Source organism: Barbus barbus, assembly GCF_936440315.1.
Source record: "Barbus barbus genome assembly, chromosome: 13".
In the NCBI taxonomy this organism is placed as follows: domain Eukaryota; kingdom Metazoa; phylum Chordata; class Actinopteri; order Cypriniformes; family Cyprinidae; genus Barbus; species Barbus barbus.
In genome coordinates, this window is record NC_136741.1 from 11,944,828 (window position 1) to 11,968,401 (window position 23,574).

Consider the following 23,574-nt stretch of genomic DNA (forward strand, 5'->3'; position numbering starts at 1 on the left):
TGAGTTTCACTCTCGAGTGTATTTTTTAGGTTTGATAACTTGAAAGTTGTCACAATGGTGTTGCAGGGTGAACGCAGGAGTCGAGGAGTAAACTTAAACAGTCTTTAATAAATGCAAACAAGGGGTATTCCAACACGAAAGCTTGAGCATAAACATAAAGAAACACAGAGAACATAATGAGTAGACCAGACGAAGAACTGAATAGGCAGGAACTAATAAACACAGGATAATTACAAAACACAGGTGCAGGGGATTAATCATTGAATCTAAAAAAGACCAGAAATGTGACTAAAGTAATTAGTAATCTGAATTTAAATGAAGTAATCAGTAATGTAATCAAATTACAATTTTAAAGAAGTAATTAGTAATTTGTAGAGGATTCCTTTTTTTGAGTCACTTAACCAACACTGCTAATAAACTTTTTAAACGATACCTAGTGATTAACAGATTATTATTTCATGTAAGTTAAAATGCTTACAGATGTCAATAAACTTTCAATTCATGTGATTTTTTTAATGATTAAAAGCTTTTAAGGTAAATTTATTTAGCTAAATTTAACTAATCACCCTTTACATAAACATTGTTACATCAGCTAAAAGTCCAATGCCTATAAAGATACTGAATAATTAGTAAACGTTTATGAACATTTAATCAAATAATGAAAAGTTGCAACTTTAGATTAGGCACTGCAAAAACACATACATGTAATTAATAAGTGATTTCTAAAGGTGTTTAATTAGGGTGAATTCAGGTCATTCAGGACACTTTTTGCCATTCAGATGACTGCTCATAAAGATAATGATTAGTAAACGATGTTTAAACAATGGCACACAGATATGGCACGGGCAAGACACAAGAGTGATCCTAGGGCAAGTGTGGGTCGACGATCGGCGAACAATATCCAATAGGACAAGGCAGAGAGATAATCCAGGTACAATCCAAATGAGGTGCAAACAGAGTCCGAACGGTAAGGCAAAGGGTTAATCCAGGAAACACGGGCAGATATCAAAAAACAAGGAAAACGCGCAAGGCAAGGCTATGATAACTGAGAGGGCTCTGTAGAGTAGCTATCGCTATGATATACGCTAAACAATACTCGGCGAACACAGAGAGAAAGTCCAAGGCTTATAAGGAGTGTGTGATTGGGTGATAGCGATTGTGAGATAGTTCTCAGCTGTGAACGTGATTAGTGTAATCAGCTGTGTGTGTGTCGTCCGTGCAATGGATGATGGGAAATGCAGTCCAGTGTGCTGTGTGGTGTGAGAGTCAATATGATGAGAGGCGACCTCTGGTGGCTATCGGGCGGAAGGCCACAGACCGGAATCGTGACAGACTGCACGAAATGCCCCGAATGCAGAAGTGAACGTGTCTGCGCGGCTCTGAATTAACTCCTTTTGTGGACGCGTACTTCACGCAACATCGAAGAAACACGGCAACTAAACTTTAAAAATTCACAGCGTTTTATTATAATAGTGTTCTTATTATAATGTTATGTATCATAGTTATTAATATTCTGCATTGTTGTTTGAAGAGATAATCACCGTAGTACTACAATGAAGCATCTTACTGCAGCGCAACTCAACCAAACGCATCTTATACGAGATAAATAATATATACATGATATATATAAACCGGCTGAAATGTTTTGAAATCACTTGTACCCTACCATATAAAAAAAAAAAACCAGTCTTTCACTCTGCCGGTGTCCGTTTGTGTCTTGCTAAAGATTTAAATCCTTGGCGCCAAGATGCTCCTCTGTCGGTCAGGGATTATGGAAAGTGAAACTTAAATCTTTAGGGGTGGTTGAATTTATTCACACACGTTAAAATATTTATTTATTTATTTATTTATTTATTTAACCTTTATTTACCCAGGTGAGCACATTGAGAACACTTTCTCATTTACAATGGCGACCTGGCCAAGATAAAAGCGTCGAGGTACAAAAGTTACACATGTAATTACAAGACAAAACAAATCAAACATTTACAAATTTATACAAAAGGTGAAAAAAAAAAAAAAAAAAAAATTATTAACATGTACAATGGTCTGACAATGTGTTTGCTAATAATAATTTAAATGTGAATAATGGGACAATGGATTCAAGCTTCAGAGATTTTTTAAGTGTATTCCAATCGTTAACAGCGGAGAACTGAAAAGAAAGGCGGCCAAAGGAGGTACGGGCTTTAGTAGCAGTCAAAATGATATACCTACTTGAACGAAGGTTCATAAAGGGGGTAGCTCTCGAGATTAGTGATCTTAGATAAGATGGGGCTTTACACAGTAGACATTTATAGATAAAATGATACCAATGTTTTTTATGTCGGGTCTGTAGTGAAGGCCAACCGATTAAACTATAGAGGTTGCAGTGGTGAGTATTATATGGAGCATTGGTGACAAAACGGATGGCAGAATGATATACAACATCTAGTTTACTAAGAAGAGAGTTTGAAGCAATTCTGTAAATAATATCACCATAGTCAATAATCGGAAGGATGGTCATTTTCACAAGAGCAAGTTTTGCTGGGAAGGTAAGAGAGGCTTTATTACGGAATAAAAAGCCAATCCTAGATTTAATTTTTGTTTGGAGCTGATTAATGTGGGTCTGGAAAGAAAGAGAAGAATCTAACCAAACCCCTAGGTATTTGTAATTGTCTACCTGTTCTATAACAGACCCATCTAGTGTGGTGATGCTTAATGGGCAGGTAGGTACAATGTGAGATCGATTAAAAAACATACATTTAGTTTTAGTAGAATTTAAAAGCAGTTGAAGGGAACGAAGTGAATATTGTATATTATTAAAACTCTCTTGAAGATTTTTTAACACAGTATCCAAGGACGGGCCAGCCGTATAAAGGATGGTGTCGTCTGCATAGAGGTGTATCAAAGAATCACCTGCAGCAAGAGCAACGTCATTAATATATACAGAAAATAGAGTCGGCCCTAGAATTGATCCCTGAGGCACCCCCATGGAGACAGCCAGATGACTAGAGAGTAGGCCCTCTGACTTAACACATTGAAACCTGTCAGAAAAATAATTTGTAAACCAAGCAAGGCAATCATCTGAGAATCCCAAGTTCCTTAATCTATCAATTAAGATGTTATGATTGACAGAATCAAAGGCCTTGGCCAGATCAATAAAGACTGCTGCACAATAATGTCTTTGATCAATAGCAACTATGATGTCATTTGTAACTTTAAGTGTGGCTGAAATGCACCCATGACCGGCTCGGAAGCCAGATTGCATTTCGGAAAGACTATGATAAGATTCGAGATGGTGAATAATTTGTTTATTAATAATTCTTTCGAAGACCTTTGAGATGCAAGGAAGAATAGAGATTGGTCTATAGCAATTTGGATCTAAACTATCCCCTCCTTTGAATAAAGGGATTATTGCAGCAGTCTTCCAATCTTTAGGAAATTCTGATGAGTTAAGAGAAAGGTTAAAAAGACTGGTAATGGGAGTAGCAATAATTACCGCAGACAACTTTAGAAAGAAAGGGTCCAAATTGTCTAATCCTGATGATTTAAAAGGGTCAAGATGCTGCAGCTCCCTTAGAACGTCGGCTATCTGGATATGGGCAAAGGAGAAACGTGGGAAATTTTGACTAAGTGCTACAGAGGGTGAGGGACTGTTAATTAGAGTCGGGTTCGCCATATGAAAAGCATGACCGGCCATGGCAAAATGCTTATTAAAGTTCTCAACCATGGAGGATTTGTCAGTAGTGATAATATTATCTATCTTTAGTGCTGTAGGTAACTGTACGGAGGTGTTCTTATTCTCCATAGTTTTTACTATATCCCAAAACTTTCTAGAATTAGTATTGCAGGTGGCAAATTTCTGTTTGAAAAAGCCAACCTTAGCATTCCTGACCACCTGTGTGTATCGATTTCTGACTTCCCTAAAGAGTTGCTGGTCTCTGGGGTTGTTCGATGCTAATGCCGTACGCCACAGAATATTCTTATGTTGGTTAAGGGCGGTGAGTTCTACTTTTAGTTCTGAGCCTTTTATAAGGGGCATGCTTATTTAGAACAGCTAGAAAGGCACTTTTAAAGAATGACCAAGCGTCCTCAACTGTAGGGATAAGATCGATATCCTTCCAGGGTACCCGGGCTAAATCATATAAAAAGGCCTGTTCGCAGAAATGTTTTAGAGAGCGTTTGTTAATGATAAGAGAGGGCCTTTTGGTTGCAGACCCATTACGGACACATGCAATTATGCAGTGATCGCTGATGTCTTGACTAAAGACACCAGAGATGTATTTAGTGGGCATATTAGTTAGGGCAATATCTATGAGAGTGCCCTTATTTACAGATTTTCGGTTGTATCTAGTGGGTTCGTTAATGATTTGCTTGAGATTAAGGGCATCAAATTTGGAAAGTAAGCTGGATGAAGCATTAAGCATGTCCCAGTTTAAGTCGCCCAGAAGTAAAAACTCAGAAGATAAATATGGAGCAAGTAGTTCACATAGATTGTCTAGGGCACAACTAGGTGCAGAGGGGGGTCTATAACAGGTAGCTACAGTCAGAGACTTGTTTCTAGAAAGGTGGATTTGCAAAATTAAAAGCTCAAACTGTTTTGACAGAGACCTAGATAAAATGACAGAGCATTGTAGAGCCTGTCTACAGTAAAGAATGACTCCGCCTCCTTTTACAGTTCTATCTTGACGGTAAATATTACAGCCCGGAATTGAAACTTCTGAATTTTTAATGGATTTCCTGAGCCAGGACTCAGACACTGCTAAAATATCAGGATTAGTTGAGTGTGTAAGGGCAACAAATAAATCCATTTTAGGAAGTAGGCTTCTGATGTTAATGTGCATGAACTTCAAATTATTGCTATTACAGAAGTCTGCATAAGAGAGCTCCTGAGGGGTTGAAATGACATTATTCGCTACAGGTCCGGGATTTAATTCAATATCACCTGAGCAAAGTAGAAGCAGTGTAAGGATTCTGCAAAAGGCAATCAAAATAGGGCGTTTAGAGCATTGAACAGGGTAAATACATAGAGAAGATTTTTGGGCAGAATGGAATATATTCATTGCCCTATGGGCAGACAAAGTTATAGTACAGTAAATATATCGGGGGGGTAAACCTACGTGTAGAGTGACAAAGAAACAGATTGCATCTCTAGGGGAGTTATATAAAGCAGTTGAACCAGTAAAGGTCTCAGCAAAATTAATGAGAGAAGTAAAATGAATATCTGTGCTATCACGACTGTCTAATCTATACTGAAATTGGACAATAAAAACTAACTCAAACAACAATAGGCAAAACATATTGACATGAAATGCACGAAATTATAAACACGCGCAAAATAACAACAAAGATGCTGAGTTCTTACGGTATATTAGAGAGCTGGTTTTCCAAGTTCGATTCACAAGTCAGAGGAAAAATGTAAATAGTGTCAAAAAATCCAAACAGTAACGTTAGGAAGAATGTTGCTAGTGTGGACCCGCTAATCCAGGCAGTTAGTCCCGACAGCTGATCAAGAGATCCGTTTCAAAAGTGAACTTCACGTCGGAAAGGCACACTGAAGCGTCGTTGTGTAATCCTGTCGGCAAGACACTCACGATGGACCTGCAGAGCTCCGAGAGGGCAACGCTGGAGAGTGAAGACTCCTGCCTGCCAGCCAGCCGACCAGATCGAGGTAGACCGCAATTGCAGCCAGTCAGCTGAGCTAGGTAGTTGATGGCTGTTACTGGCCCGATGGTTGGCTCACTGTGATAATCCAATAAATTGAAGAGTAATCCTGTAGGTCACCGTACAATCGAGAGAATCAACAATGTAATAGAAAGATAGTCCCAGGATGAGCGAAGTATGAAGCCCACTGGAGTGCGTGCAAGAATTGTTTTTATAAAAACAATGTTATAAAAACGACGTGCACGTTTAAAACAATAGACACACTATATACACAGACGCGATACAAACATGTCTTGACCTCGAGACGCCATCTTGAGTTGATATTAATATATATTTAAAGCTTCTTTCTTTTCAGATTCTTATTTACAGCATTAACTTAATAAGCTGTATATTATTGGGAGAAAACTGGTAGTTCTATGTTAAATCAGACATTGAGCACCCCCATTTAGCCAAAATGGCATGATCATAACACCTCTGCGAATATTCGACTGTGGGATTGGTAGTCGAATCAGGCTCCTCCTATCGAAGCATCTAATCGTTGATTTTTCGGGGTCACCCCTAGTAAATAGTAGAAGTCTGCACAACATTTAAAGACCAAATATTTGACCTTTACAGACTTGGAGTTTGTAAAATGCTTAAAATTACTAATTAAGCTATTTTTTTTCACGATATGTGTAAATGTAAAAAAGAGCATCAGGTAATAAATTAACTGAAGTTAAATAGCATTTATTAGCATTCAAAGGTACATTATCAAACATTTTTAATCATTGTATAAGTTGTTAAAATCAGTTGATTTTTAAAAACTACACGATCATATGAATTGAAAGTTTAATGACATTTGTAAGCATTTCAGTTTACATGAAATAATGATTATGTTAATAATTAGGTAATATTTCATAGGTTCATTAGTAAACATTAAAGGTTACTCCACCCCAAAATGACAATTTTGTCATTAATCACTTACCCCCATGTCATTCCAAACCCATAAAAGCTTTTTTAAGATATAAAAACACAATTTAAGATGTTTTAGATGAAAACCGGGAGGCTTGTGGCTCTCCCATTGACTGCCAAGTAATTAACACTGTCAAGGCCCAGAAAAGTAGGAAAAGCATCGTCAGGATAGTCCATCTGCCATCAGTGGTTCAATCGGAATTTTATGATGCGATGAGAATACTTTTGTATGCAAAGAAAATAAAAATAACAACTTTTTTTCAACAATTCGTCTCCTCTCTGTCTCTCCGCATCACTGTAGCGCCATTTTGGAGATTATCCACTGGACGCAAACTGCGTACGTTCTTCTGTATCAGCCGCAACACTAGGATGCACTATTTTCATTCAAATCAAAGCATAAATACATGTAGAATAACCCATTTTCCACAAGTTGATATGATTCTTAATGAAAAGTCTATAACATACTTGGGTTAAAATTTCTCAATGGTTGTGTAACACCCTTTTTACCCTGTCAAAAACAGCTCTTTTCAGAGCAAGCTGTTTTCTTGCATGCCCCTTTAAATGCAAATGAGCTCTGCTCACCCCGCCTCTCTTCCGAGCCGCTCTATGAGAGATGGTAAACTTTAACCGCATTCATCATTTAACTTGCTAACTAGCACATTTTTAAGAGAGGCTATTTGCAAAGATTCATAAAAAAAACATTCTCACTACTTCTGTAGGTGAAACTGGATCACGAATGATTCGTGCGAACATAGGCACATTTAGGTAGATCGGGGGGTGCATTCCCTTCACAAACAATCGACTGCGTCTTCAGCGGCTCAGATGTAGGGAGTAAATGACAACTGCTATGTTCATCCAACAACAAAACACTTCAGTCGCTTAGGAGTCATTCTTGTCTACATCTGCTCCGGCGTCAAAACACTCAGGGTGGGTCTAAGGTAAAACACCAGTTCAGTCTGTTCTGAAACGCTACTGTTAATCAACTATCGTGGGAGGGCCTGGGTCTGTGTGACGTTACAGACAAGAAGCTGAGAATGGCTTGATTTGAGAAAGGGGTAGTGATTTTAATAGATAAAAAAAAAAACAACCACTTGTTGGATTTTTATCTTTACATTTACATTTACATTTATGCATTTAGCAGATGCTTTTATCCAAAGCGACTTACATTGCATTCAAGTTACAGTTTTACATTTTTATCAGCTCTTGCTTTCCCTGGGAATCGAAACCATGATCTTGGCGTTGCTAGCGCCATGCTCTGCCATTTGAGCTATAGGAAAGCTTTATAGGGTGGTTGTGTACACACACTGCCAACACACCTTTATGTTCAAACAACATAAACAGGTTTGATTCAGTCGTCAGAAATGGACAAGGCATATGTGTTTGGAGATGGGGAGCCTCACTCTAGCAGACTATGGCACCTCTTCCTGTTCCAGATAGATCCCAGCACGCTTTCCTTCCAACTGTTCCCCATCCGAGTGTGTGGTCTGGTTCCCTCTTCAAACAAAAGTGTGTTGACACATTCTCCCAGTGATGTTTCAAGCATTCTGGTGCTGAAAGAGGAAATGCTTTGGAAAGTTAAAATGAATTAATGAGATGAGATGAGCACAAGAAATAGAACAGCAATAAATAGATGATTGGTCAGCACTCATTGCTTCTTTTATGATGTTTGATTCAAAGGGCACCTATTATGCAAAATTCACTTTTACATGTCATTTGAACATAAATGTGTGTTGGCAGTGTGTGTACACAGCCACCCTGTAATGATAAAAATCCACCTGCTCCTTATTTTTTTAATCCTCATAAATCATAAGCAGCCATTCACAGAATCCGTAAAATGTGACATCACATTTTTCAAGCCCCACCGATGATTGTTGAAGGACTCTGCCGTATTAGCGGAGACCCTGCCCTGAGAGCACCGCACATAATCCACCATATTTATATTTACGCTATAACATTTAAAAGCAGCATTCAAGAAAGAAATGTCTTCTTATAGGAGCTACAGAAATTATTCATTCAAGAGCAGTGAGTGATTTTTTGTTTTTATTTTATTGTTTGAGTCATATTAACACGTTTTGTTTTGGCAGAGTATTCTGAGGTACAAGCTGTAAAAGCACAGCCCTATAGCCCTATAGAGTGCATTTAGGCCACGCCACAACCGGGGTGGAAAACAATCCAATGCTCTCCTTTGACTTTGTATTGCAGAAAGCTGCCTCTTTGTTATTTTTGACTTCTAACAAAAAACTGAACAATGCCTAAAACCTGCTGTGTGACAAGGTCTACAGCAAACAAGCTAAAAAAAAAAACGATGTTTTTAATAAGCTGTCGACCCCAAAAAATTAGTGGTTTTGAGAGGACACAAATATTTGTAGATGTCAGGGTATTTCAGATTGGGCCATTCAGTTGGATAATTTCTCAAACAAAAGGAAGGTAAGGAAAAGGGGCACTGACATAGACCAATAAAATTTAGTTTTTCAATACAGGTGCATCTCAGAAAATTAGAATATGGTGAAAAAGTTAATTTTTTCTTGTAACTTATTTCAAAAAGTGAAACTTTCATATATTTTAGATTCATTACATGTAAAGTAAAACACTTAAAAAAAAATTGTTTTAATTTTGATGATTGGAGCTTACAGCTCATGAAAGTCAAAAATCAGTATCTCAAAAGATTAGAATATTTCTAAGATCAATCAAAAAAAGGATTTGCAGAAAAACAGAAAAGTTCAAGTTCTTTAAAGTATGTTCATTTCTGCACTCAATACTTGGTTGGGACTCCTTTAGCACAAATTCCAGCATCAGTGAAGTGTGGCGTGGAAGCGATCAGCCTGTGGCACTGCTGAGGCACTATTGAGCCTTCAGCTCGTCTGTATTGCTGGATTGACTGTTTCTCATCTTTCTCTTGAAAATATCCCATAGATTTCATATGGGGTTCAGGTCAGGCATGTTGGCTGGCCAACCAAGCACAGTAAAATCATGGTCAGCAAAGCACTTGGAAGTGGTTTTGGCACTGTGGGCAGGTGCTAAAGTCCTGCTGGAAAAGCAAATCAGCATCTCCATAAAGCTTGTCAGCAGATGGAAGCATAACGTGCTCTAAAATCTCCTGGTAGATGGCTGCATTGACTTTGGACTTGATAAAACACCAGATGTTGTTCACGGCACCCCAAATCATCACTGACTTTGGAAACTTCACACTGGACTTCAAGCATCTTGGATTCTGTGCCTCTCCAGTCTTCCTCCAGACTCCAGACCTTGATTTCCAAATTAAAAGCAAAATTTACTTTTATTTGAAAAGGACTTTGGACCACTGAGCAACAGTCAAGTTCTTTTTCTTTTTAAATGCACTGACTCCAGCTTCAGTCCACTCCTTGTGAAGCTCTCCCAAGTGTTTGAATCGGCTTTGCTTGACAGTATTCTCAAGCTTGCGGTCATCCTTGTTGCTTGTGCATATTTTCCTACCCAGTTTCTTCCTTCCAGTCAACTTTGCATTTAATATGCTTTGATACAGCACGCCTTGAACAGATATCCCTTTCAGTAATGACCCTCTGTGACTTACCCACTTTGTGGAGGGTGTCAATGATCGTCTTCTGGACTATTGCCAAGTCAGCAGTGTTCCCCATTATTGTGGTTTCAAAGAACAAGAGATACCCAGAATTTATACTGTATGGCTGGTCATTTCTTGAAACTCAAATATAAATATTCTAATATTTTGAGATACTGATTTTTGACTTTCATTAGCTGTAAGCTCTAATCATCAAAATAAAAAAAAATAAAAAAACTTTTGAAGTGTTTTACTTTACATGTAATGAATCTAAAATATATGAAAGTTTCAATTTTTGAAATAAGTTGCAAGAAAAAATTAACTTTTTCACCATATTCTAATTTTCTGAGATGCACCTGTATATCTCCTCCTCTCAGGTTCACATAGGGTGGTGAAATAATCTTTTGACATGGTTAAAAATAATGAATGTTTCTTGTCGCCGATTACGTTTCCCTCCAGTAGTTCTCTGAGTAATATGATACATCGTGCTTTCTTTTTTTGTCCTTAAATGCTTGTTTTTTGGGTCAACAGCTTATAAAAACGTAGTTCTAACATAGTAGTGTTTTTTAGCTTATTTACTGTACACCTTGTCATAGCAGCTTTTAGACATTGTTCTGTTTTTTGTTACAAGTTAGAAATGACAAGGAGGTAGATTCTCGCAATAAAAAGTCAATGGAGAGCGTTGGATTGTCACCCCCCCTCCCCGTCTCTATACTGCAAAAGGGGGTGGGGAACTGCAGATCATTTAAAGACACATGCATGAAAACAGCCTTTTACTGCTTCCACCATTTTCAAATTTCACAGGGACATTCTGGGGACATCTGAGATTTATATTACATCTTGTATAAAGGGGCATAATAAGTAAAATAAACATGAAACAGCAGTTATAAACCATTTTTCTTTAGGTTTGCAATGTGGCTGCTCTCAGATCCAATTGGCATATTTTAACAAAAGTATCTTTGTTAACTCTAAAGTCGTGACGTATTGTCAAGTATGGTGACCCATACTCGAAATTGGTGCTCTGCGTTTAACCCATCCAAGTGCACACACAGCAGTGAGTAGTGAACAAATGCACACACACACACACCGTGAACACACACCCGGAGCAGTGGGCAGCCATTTATGCTGCGGCGCCCGGGGAGCAGTTGGGGGTTCGGTGCCTTGCTCAAGGGCACCTCAGTCGTGGTATTGAGGGTGGAGAGAGCGCTGGACATTCACTCCCCCCACCTACAATCCCTGCCGGCCGGGGACTCGAACCCGCAACCTTTCGATTACGAGTCCAATTCTCTAACCATTAGGCCACGACTTCCCCCGTTTAACTCTACATTATATGTATAAAACTATGAATATAATATGTATATATACATCCACACTTTCCTAAACAGGATGTGTCAAAGTGAACGCTTCCAAAAGTTTACATCCTTTACTCATCTGTTTGTCCTGCTTTTAAGAGTAGCTCAAGCATAGGAATTACATCAGATATATGCAAATATCTGTCTACTGTCCTTATCTAGTTTAGTCAGTGTCTTTGGACTCATAATGGACTCAGTTTGCTTTCGATATGATGTGAGACAACATGCCGCTCACATCCAGTGTAGACAGGGTGTAATGTAAAAATTTCCATGAATAGCACAACTTCTTATAGGGGGCATAACATACACAGTTTCACCCAATCTCATGTTAATCTTGAGTACCTATAGAGTAGTACTGCATCGTTCATATCTACAAAAAGTCTTTAGTTTTATCATATTTATAAAAGAAAGATACAGCTTCACGATTCTCTCCGAAAAAAGCGTAGCTACATTTCACTGCTGGTTATACTCTGTATAATTGTGTATGTGACAAATAAAACACCTGCAGGTGCGCCATGGGCGGAGCTAAAGAGTGACGAGCACTTGAGCGCCGATCGCGAACAAAACAGGAACATTTGATGCCGTTTCACTTACCACCTGCATCTGCATGCGCAGGCGTGCTCTTCCTGGAGAAATGCCCATATAAGGAGTTCCACCCTTGTTTACGTCAGCAAGAGCCATGATTGAAAAAACTTTCCGAAACTGTACCAACCCGGAAGGAAGATTTTTGGCACAGAAATACTCCGTCATACTTCAAAATCGTTTTTTTTTACTTTGGCCATAATTAGCATGAGAATCCAACTCTTTAACAGTGTAAATAACTCTGAATGCAAGAAACAGCATTTTAAGAGAGAGAGAAAAAAAAAATTCTTTAAGATCCTCCCCTACATTTTAGTCTTTGTTAAATCTAGTTTAAAAGTAGCACTGAGCTTTTAGGTGTCTATATATATTATATATATTAAGCATGTCACATCGTCTGTTTTTTCAGTAATTAAAACAAAATGCGTTTATCAGTGATTGTATATCAAAGGCAGGGACGTGTTTGTGTGCATTTTATTTTGTGGTTTCAGTGGAACAAACAGGACTGAAGCACTCGTCTGTGCATGAGCCGTCGTCACTGACAACAGCAGCAACGAGCACTCAGCGTCATTTCAAAAGCAACACATTTCAGCGTCAGATTGCCTTTTATTTAACACAAACGAACAAAATTAATACTCTGCTACTCAACTAGAGATGTTTCATTTGATACAGGTGTCTGTACCGTGAAATGTTAAAAAAAAACTCACTTTTCAATGACGTAGGAGTCGCATTTAAAGGGGAATATCTGATCTGACCACTTACACAGCAGAAGCAAGTGCACGTATCCGATTCATATCTGAATTATTTCCACATATGAATGAGGCCTGAATATTGGATCGGAGAATATTGGAATCCATGCGATTTTTTTTTTTTTTTTTCCTGCTTACACGGTCGTGGGCCATATCTGATCTGTGCCACATGGGGGGAAAAAAATCGGAATTGGGTCACTTGAACCATGCAGGGTAAATGCGGCCTAAGTGTTGTTGTGGAGGCGGTCCAATGCAACAGACTGTCACACTGTGATGTCACAAAGGAATTGGAGCAACTTAGCTTTAACAAATGCTACTTTTGCAGCGAGGATCAAATTTGATTCCTCGTTTTGACCCTTTCATCCAATGTGAATATCACTGTAGCAGAAATTGCATTAGAGTGGGCAAGTTGATTAATTTATGTGAATCTGTTCAAACTGTCAATTTCACTGAACCATTTCAGATATTATTTGACTAATTTTTTTTTTTTTTTTTTGCATCTTCCTCGTGGTCTCCATAAATGCAGGTAAACAATGTGATTGATATATGTATTTATTATGTGATTTTATTATGTTTAAATATCCTTCTTTTTATGCATTAAGTGATTTAAATGTATTTTACCTCACATTTTGAATCTACCTGGATTTAATGACTTCATTGGTCATGTATTAAATTTACAGTAAACACATTTACAGTAATCAACTAATAGGAGCTTTATTTAATTAGTACCAGCTTTATGTAGATATGGCTGAAAGAAAAGACCAATGAAGATGGAAAATGATGACTATTCATAAGACACAGCAAGGGAATATTTAGTATACATGCAGCCAAGAAATTCCAGGATCAGTTCCCTCTTCACGTAGGCTTAGTATTTTCATCGGGTCAGTCGCAGAAAAATCTGAATTGGTTGATCACTTTTGATGTTTAATCCAGGTGTGAAAATAATTCATATCTAGCGCAAAGGACAAAGTTTGAGTGTGCACACGCACACTTGAGTGAGAGGAGAGACACTTTTTACACGTTTCGAGTCACGTCCTGTTTTGTGCTACAGCAAAGGAAATCCGCATGCGAGCGGGGAGGTTCACGCTCGCGCATCTACTTTTGCGCTACAAAAATGCGCTCTCAAAATTTGGCAGTAAAATAACGCCATAGATTTGGGCGAAAGCTAATGAGGCAGAAATTGAAAGCAGTGTCTGTGTATGTTTTTTTCCCTAAGGTTCTGTATGCAGAAGAGTGCAAAGCTGGTGCCAGGAGTGACCTTGGACCTAATTGAGAAGTAGGTGTTTGTTTGATTTTTTTTTTATTTCCTCTCCTTAATCGCCTTCATTTCGTTGTCTGCCCCTTGTGGTCTTTTAATCTCTCCTGTTTGTCTCTGTTTTCTTTTTATATTGTTAGTTCTCTAGAAATAGCAGAGAAACCTGGAAAAGCCATGTAAATTAATAAAATCTTTAAAAGTCATATAGTCTATAGTCAATGAGTTTTTCTACTCACACTTTTCTCCACTAGAAACTGCTCTTTGTGAGAGCAGTTTCTATGAATATTCTGTAAAATTATCCAGTAATCATCCAGAATATCTGGAAAAAGTAATGAAAGTCCTGTAATTATTTTACAGGAGTTATTATTAAGCATTTTTATTTAATTGTAAGTATTTCTGTTACTATCTTTTGAACTCCCTATTATATGCCCAAATTGAGCTAAACCAATTTGATTTATGCTTGTTTTCATCCTAATCTGTTTGGTTTTGTCAATGTTTTTTTAACATATGAATTCTATGGTTCTGTGCTGTGCTGGAGTGTAACTCATTTTCAGCCCTGGAGTTTCAGGCCTTAGACCGGCCCACTTTAGTTCACAACTGACTATATTAAAATAATGTAATTAAAACCTCAATGTATAAGTCTGCAATAATGCACTGTTCTCTACAGCCTTGTAATTCGTTGTATTTTTCTAGAGCTTTCAGTGCCACCTTTGCACTTTCTATTATCCATTGTTTTTATCTCAAATTTTTTTTTGCTCGCATATCTGCAACAACTGATGTTTTTTTGTTTTTTTTGTGCCGCTGTCTGGACAGTAAAAAGATAATTATGTTATCATTAACCTGCAGGCTGGTGGGGCAGTGAGAAAATAATAAATAAAAATAGTGGGGCTGCTGTAAAATAATAAATAAAAATACTGGGCTGCTGTGAGTGCATGAAGCCTAGGGACAGCATCCATATTTCAACCCGGTGGCATGACAACACCGGCCCTTGCGGCCACAAAAAAAAACAGACCGGCCCACCAGGAATTCTCCTGGTGCTCCCGATTAGCCAATCTGGGCCTGGTTCTGTGGATTCCAGCTGCAATAACTTTACAGTGATCTAAAAAAAAAAAAAAAAACCCCATTAGTGTGAATTATGGATTATCTGTATGTAGTTTGATGCTTTCCGACAGCATGATTATTTTCATAGGGATTCATTAGGAACTATTTTAGTAATTATTGAAAATATTTAGAAATCTGTATTCAAGCTATTTAGAAATTCTATTTTTTTATAAATCACTAAAGAAAGTTAAGTGGTTCTAAACAGAACTTTTTCAGTGACCTGAAGTTGGCCTTTGCAACCTTTAAGTTCATCTTTGCACTTTCTCCTGTGTAAGAACTATGGGGCCCCTGAGGCAAGATGGGGTTGAATGGAGGAAAAGAGGCAGTTCTTTGAGCTTTGTGCAGATGAAAAACATTTCATGAGATCATGACAGCTCTAACCCCTCTGTTTCCTCTTTCTCCATTCCATCTGCAACCTTAAATGAGTTTACAATCTCTGACAGAAAATACAGAGAACACCAACTTTTTCCACCGCAACCAGAGTTGGTGTCTTCAAAACTTTAAGGTGTTACACAATAGTAAATGCATCCCTGTTCTGAAGACTCATGTAATTATGTAATCACAACTTTTCTATTAGTATCATAACTCCTTGGTGATATCTTAGTTAGTTTCCCTCTACATTTTTCCCAGGGGTCTTTGCAGTCAGAAAGCACTTAGTTGTGAATAATAGAGAATAAGAGTGAAACTCATCACAGTGACACCATCACAATAATGCTGCTTTGGGGTTTCAAATGCTTTTTGCTGTTTTTAATGGATGTAGTTGAACATGACACCTGAGGCAGTCCCTTTGCTTATGATTACTTTAAATGATACTGCTGGAACAGCAAAACCATCATAATTTTTACTTTCTTTTTTTGCACTTCACTGGTGAAATGATCAGGTTGCTCATAAACTATTCAATTTCACCTGCAAATTAATTTATGTCCCATCACTGGGCTTCCTGTTCACACCCCTTTTCTGGCACTCAAAAGCATCCCACCCCACACACACATGCACACCTTTGAATTCTGATTGATTAATGCTCTGTGACATCACAGGATGAGGGAGATTAATGACCTAAACTGTTTTCTGAGGACAGAGAACTTCTGTAAAGGAGTACTGGTCCATTTTCAGAAAGACTGTCTGACTTTTGTGTCCTAACAGAAAGTGCAGCGAATGAACATCAACAGATTTAGAACATTCTCTTTGTAATCATTGAGTCTGACCAGCAGCGAGCTGCAGGTTGATGATATGCAAAGCACATTCACATTCACATGACAGTAACCCTGCCCAATTTTTTATTATTATTTTTAATTGTTTTTTTGTTTTTTTTGACACTGTGCATCATCATGAATGGTTAATTAGTTACTAATTAAATTTTTGCAAGAGCTATTTATAGAGGGTTAGTTCACCCAAAAATTATAATTCTGTCCGCATTTAATTACCCTCATATTGTTCCAAACCCAAAAGACTTCATTCTTTTTTGGAAAAACACAAAAGAAGATTTTTTTACAGTGGTGACAGATCTGATAATATTGCCTTCATAATTTTCATGAAACATGCAGATGCTCAGAGCACAACAAATGAAGTGAGTGAGAATCAGATGAAGTGAGTCATACTTTTTTATCCACTTTTAACTTTAATGTTTGGTATGTCCACCTTTTGCAGCAGTTACAGCAGCACATCTCTCTGGCATAGTGTCAATGTATTTCCTGAGAACACTAATGTGATCCCATGCCTTCTGCAACTCAAGCCAAAGGCTTTCCTTTGCACGTCCAATAGGTCTGTCCAGTTTATTTTCCAACTTGCTCCAGATTTGCTCGATGGGGTTGAGGGGGGTCAGTCCATCATTTTCAATGTTCCAGCAGATTCATTATGTCACAGGTAGTTCCAGCAATAGTTCGTTTTATAGGTATTGTAATGGCCAATTCAACAAAAACAACTAAAACCTCTTAAATATGCCAAGTGTTCTAACAATTTTGGCCACCACTATATATATATATATTTTTTTTTAAATCATTTTTGTCTATGCATTGAAATTCCATGTAACCAAAACATTCATGTATCAAAAAGTATAAAACGACATGAAAGTAGTCCATACGAAGTAATCCACATCTTCTGAAAAGACAGGATCACAACAAATGAACAAATTTAATTTAGCCTGATATTCATATATAAACCTTGATCAACAAATGCATAGAGACCGAAAAATATGGTGTACTTCTCAGCTGTACTTGCTTGACATATTAGAATCAGTGAGGTTTGTCCCAGTCAGTCTGTTGTCAAAGTGGTCCACACATTCAGTGTTTCCCAAAACCAGAGTCCCAATGAACATTCGCAAAAAGCATTGAAGTCAACACAATATCAAAATAGGAAAATAGTGTGTCAATAATGTAAAATGACAAGATTAAACACAAAATTTTCAGTTAAAGGCATTTCATTATTGAATTCAGTGACGTCATCGTCCAGCTCAGTTCAGTTTAAATAGTATCTGTGCAATCAGGTCGACGATATAGCTGGAAATGAAGTGTCCCCAACTAAGCAAGCCAGAGGCGACAGCGGCAAGGAACCAAAACTCCATCGGTGACAGAATGGAGAAAAAAACCTTGGGAGAAACCAGGCTCAGTCGGGGGGCCAGTTCTCCTCTGGCCAAACGAACCAGCAGTTCAATTCCAACTGCAGCAAAGTCAGATTGTAAGGGCTCAACTGGTTCCAGTGGTCTTTTCCCGATGGCTGTCTAAGTCGTGACGTATTGTCAAGTATGGTGACCCATACTTTGCCTTTAACCCATCCAAGTGCACACACACAGCAGTGAGTAGTGAACAAATCCACACACACACACCGTGAACACACACCCGGAGCAGTGGGCAGCCATGCTGCGGCGCCCGGGGAGCAGTTGGGGGTTCGGTGCCTTGCTCAAGGGCACCTCAGTCGTGGTATTGAGGCTGGACGTTCCCTCCCCCTTTCGATTACGAGTCCGACTCTCTAACCATTAGGCCACGACTTCCCCTAAGTCTAAGTGGCGGGGTCCTCACTGGGGATCTATCTCTGGGGCTCATCGAGGTGTCCTGATCTCCACTGATGTTCAGGGCTGTAGAGGTCGTCTCTGGGTGCTGATCCACCATCTGATCTGGATATGAACTGGATCTGGTGACTGCAATGACCATCTGGGCTGGATACGGACTGGATCGGTTGGCTACGGTGACCTCGGAATAAGAGAGAAACAGACTAATATTAGAGTAGTTGTCAATCTTCTTACGATGTAACAAGTACATTGTGTGTTATGGGAAGTGTTCCCGGTTCCTTTTGACCTAGTAAATGCAGCCTAACAATCCTTTAACGGATTTGAATATTAGAAGCGTATTTGTGTGTTATGTGTACGCCAGGTTAAAGAGATGGGTCTTTAATCTAGATTTAAAAAATTGTGTGGATGGAACTTCATCTCTCAACTTGTGGGTACAAACATAACATTTCTTGTTAGTAAGCTAACATGCAGTACGTATAATCTATATCTTTCATTTGATATAAAATATTACACACTGCCTTAGAAGTTGTCAAAAGTGAGGTATATTTTAAGGCAACATACTTAAGTTTTGGCCTCTGTGTCAGAAGTGGACTTTTTGATGTCTTAAAATGCTACCTAAAATAGAGGGGGTTTAAGAGTGTTTGTCTTGTACTCCAGGTAGACAACTGAGAGACAAAATAGCAAAGTAGTCTTCAGATGCCATGTCTGTTATTTACAGCAACAATCTGGCATTTATCCAGTCTCAAACTGATTGATTTAAAATGTATCTAAATTGTGGTTAGTGCGTCGACATACAGCGCAACTGCACTCACAGCAATCTGAGTTTGATTCCTGCCTCGAGGTCCTTTGCCGATTCCTTCCACCCAATGCTTTCCTGTCAGCTGTCCACTGTCCTCTCACATTAAAGGCATAAAAAGCCAATAAATATAATTTTTTTTTTTTTATTTAAAATAAAAAAAAAAAAACCTGTAAAAGTTGTGCTATATTCTATGTCTTTTAAAGCCATGCATTAGTTTTGTGATGAACAGACTGAAATCGTGTTCTCTGATAAATCACATTTGCACTTCTGCATAGTAAAGTTTGGGGCTTTGTGATTAGTTATGAGATGAGGCATCTTTGACTTGGCACGTGGCACAATATGTCTTGAGATGAACACATGAAATCTCAAAAGGAATCTGTTGTATAATATTATGAAAAATTATTAGTGATTTATAATTTTTTTAACTTTATGCATTCTGTCACGTGCTATGGGCACTGAAGTTAGGTAGCTGCTAAAAAAATTACCAAGCTGTCACATAAAACCTCTCTTTAAAATGTGTGCATGGTTGGAACTAAAACTAATGTCTCCGAGGTCGACATTGTGGAAGTGAAACCCAGTGTGTGCGCTGTGTTGAGTGGTACATGTATCATACTGTTGAAAAGAACCGTGTCAAGCCAAGAAAGTTATAGCCTACCTAGATTCACACTGACACTAAATTATACCTTCAGCAAGCGAGAAGTTACTCCATAAATTGTGCTCCATAAAACATACAGCTCCTGGAGACCAGGTGCATTACTCATGATTGGAAGCAAATGAAGAAAGTAAGTTTGCTGAATGGATAGAGTAAAATTTCGCAGTGAGTGGCTGTCGTTAAGATATGTGTATGTGGTGATAGATGGCATCTGGGAGCAGCAGTGTGTTAGTCAGTGGCACGTTAGAGGCGATGACATTTGCTCAAGGCTTCTGCCCAGCATGAGCTGCCTGAGTCACACACTCATCACGAGGACAGAGCCCACTGCTGCCAGTCAAATACACAGCACTGATGCCTGTGACTCTCACTATCAGGTTGTCAGAAATGTGTAATAATAGACTTTGGTTGCAGCCACATACATACAGTTTTTATACATTTCTATCTCTGTCTCACTATGTATCTAGTGTACACACATGCAAGTGGTCACATACAAGCAAAATACATGCAAGTTCTACCCATAGCTGCCTTAGCAAGCCAGTATTCTAGCTGTCATGGAACCACATAAGTGACTGATTTAGAGTGCTATTCATGAACAGCTGATATAAATGGCACTCCACATGGGAGAATAGACTCTATATTTATTTCAGTAGAGAGTGACCTTAGCATTTTGCAAAGATAACGGTGTGATACTCTAATAAACATAAAAATGCATAGCACACACATGGAATAAACAAAATTGTTTGATATGAAATACAATTGAACTTTTTTGTATTGTGTACCATCGTTTGTTTGTTTTTGTTTTTTTCACAATTCATTCTGCAGTTGCCTTCTGTGCAAAAGTTACACACTGCCTTAGAAGTTGTCAAAAGTGAGGTATATTTTTTTGATGTCTTAAAATGCTACCTAAAATAGAGGGGGTTAGAAATGTGAGGGCTAGGTTTAGGTGTAGGGTAGTTGTAGGGCAATAACACATGCACTTTGTATAAAAACCATTACGCCTATGGGATGTCCCACTTTTCACAAAAATAAACGTGTGTGTGTGTGTGTGTAAATGATCTATTGAGTATTTTGTTATGAAGTAGTTTTTCACCAGGCATTTAAGAATAAGATTATTCTTATTCTTGGATAATTTGAATTACAAGATGACAAGTCATAGCTAGTTTACTTTGTAGTAATTAAAAGTTCTACAAGGCTGTGAAGACCATGGTCACATCAGTCAACAAAAACATTAAAAATAATCATAATTATCGCATCTTTTAACACAGTACATATTTTGGAATGTAATGTGGAATTTATGGCATAATCCAATTATGATATGATGATTCAACAGCAAGCCTTTGTGAGATGTGTATAGTTTTGCTTAATCTGTCAAGGAGCACTGATAGTTTGGATAGAAACTTAAAAAATGAAGGTGAAATAGCTCCAGCATCATTCATTTTCTAGGCCAGTGTTTCTAAATCTTTCTCTTGGTGGCCTGTTATCCCTGCACATTTTGTCTTATCTGATACAGCAAATTAAGGTCATGAATATGACTTCACAAAAGAACTAATAAGATGAATCAGGCGTGTTAGATTAATCATCTAAAATGTGAGTTTCCTTAAAATATTTTTCGGATTATTCTAGGATTATAAAGGATTATCATTCTCTTTGAACGCTTCTAATCTCTACACGTCCACATGTATTACATCATATTTATACTGTCGATACATTACATCTGTGTAAAACACGGTGTGTTACCTCATCTCAGCTGCTGAGATGAAAACCAAGATCACCTTCACCCCTTAAAGTGAGAATTGAAATCGTTGAGCGATGACTTTTGTTCTCCTAGAATACTGAGAGTAGAAAATTAATTGTTCTTCTCTTTCCTCTCACTTTCTCTCTGTCTCTTTCTGTCTCTTTCTCTATCTATATATGTTTGTAGAAAACTTTTGACTCACATTTCTTTTATACTTTGCAGTAGGGTTCTATGTTAACATAATTTAGTAGTTAACATGAACTAACAATAACCAATACTTGTGCAGCATTAATCTTGTTTAATGTTAATACAAGTTAAATGGTAATACATTTGTTAATTAGTAAATGCATTGTAAACTAAAATAGTTTACTGCATGATACCTTATACATGATCTAATATTGACATATAGAAACTTGTTGTAGAATGTTACCACTTTCTTTTTAGCTTTTTAAATTATATTTTCTTTTCCAAATCAGACAAATGGACAAAGAATTTAGCTGTTTTCATCTAGAACTTAACAGTATAGAAGCTTATATGAGCAGTCCATCTAATGTTCATGATTCACTAGCTAAAAAAATGGCAGAAAAAAGAACTGCCCACGTTCTCATGAAAAGGCCGGCTGAACAACAGATTGAAGAGACCAACCACAGTTATTTTTTATTGTATTGTGTTGTATTACATTGTTTTTATTTATTTATTAACTATTTATTTTTACATTTATTTTGTTATTTAAAGAAATATAAGTTTATGGCAGTGATTCTCAAATGGTGGGTCACGATCCAAAATGGGTTGAAGGTCTAATGTCATGAACAAGAGAAGAAAATCAATGCTTCCTCTGTATTTTGTTCCAACATCTAAGTTGCGTCCAGTTAAACTCTACAGTCTCTTGGTTCATAGTAATGTGTCACTTGGTAGAAACAAGTCAAATTAGGTACACTGAAAAAAAATTATGAGAAAATAATTTTCACTCAGAAATTGCTAGCAAATATCACAATATAGTTACGAAGAAATGTCAAGCAACACATTGAATTAAATGTCTGAAGAAAAACTGAAGTAGTATTTTCTTGTAAAACAATTTTTGTTTTATTTACAACAAAATCTATTTTAAGTGTGCAGTTGCAATTCAAAGTGAAAACAAATATGACCCAGACTACATAAAATATGAGTTAAAGCCGGGTGACTTGCAGAGTTTATTTCCAACTGCCCCAGCACACTTACCTGTAAGTTGCTGGGGCAACTTTTTTCAGCTTTTGGACGCAACTTTGTACTCCTAAATACCTTGATTAGCAAGTTCAGGTGTGTTTAAATAGGATAGGAGCTAAACTCTGCTGGACATGACAGGAGCAGGATTTTGGACTTCCTTGGTCCAATCCAAGACAGCTTTTGGTGCTGTCTTGGATCTCCACATGATGACCAATGTAAAATCTATGGCACTGTTTAAACCTGGTACATTAGATACATTGAATACATTTTTGTCAATTCAATCATGAGTGCACAATGTTAAATAAATTGTAAACTGGGTCTAAAATGTTTTGAGCTTGTCCATTTCCATAAGTCAAAACACATTTCTTTTACTTTCGTAGTGTAGACATGTGGTTAAATGTGGTCAAACATCCACAAAAGACCACTAACACGCTCCCGCAGTGTTTGCTGTGGTATTGTGGCTATTAGAGCAGAAACAAAAGCTGCTCATCTTTCATTGTCTTGTTGTCTCCTTTCTGGTTCATGTGTAAATTGTAAATTGTGTAAAATGACACTTCATGCAGCCTTTTTGGTTAAAACAACAGGTGTAAATGGGAAATGTTTCTCCATCATCTATTTAAAAAAGTAAAGTAAAGTCGTGACGTATTGTCAAGTATGGTGACCCATACGCGAAATTGGTGCTCTGCGTTTAACCCATCCAAGTGCACACACACAGCAGTGAGTAGTGAACAAATGCACACACACACACACACACACCGTGAACACACACCCGGAGCAGTGGGCAGCCATTTATGCTGCGGCGCCCGGGGAGCAGTTGTGGGTTCGGTGCCTTGCTCAAGGGCACCTCAGTCGTGGTATTGAGGGTGGAGAGAGCGCTGTACATTCACTCCCCCCACCTACAATTCCTGCCGGCCCGAGACTCGAACCCGCAACCTTTCGATTACGAGTCCGACTCTCTAACCATTAGGCCACGACTTCCCCATCAGATTTATGATCTGATGTTAATTCCAGGTGTAAAA

At 37.9% G+C, this 23,574-nt stretch overlaps 1 protein-coding gene across 2 annotated transcripts in view; it reads left to right on the forward strand.

Moving 5' to 3' along the window:
• Positions 1-23,574, forward strand: part of LOC306878679 (regulatory-associated protein of mTOR-like) — a 273,686-nt gene that overhangs the window by 148,015 nt on the left and 102,097 nt on the right. For both annotated transcript variants that reach the window (XM_079431159.1, XM_079431160.1), the window contains exon 8: positions 14,023-14,082. In XM_079431159.1, coding sequence (XP_079287285.1) covers positions 14,023-14,082 — 60 coding nt within the window. The remainder of the gene's footprint in view (positions 1-14,022; positions 14,083-23,574) is intronic.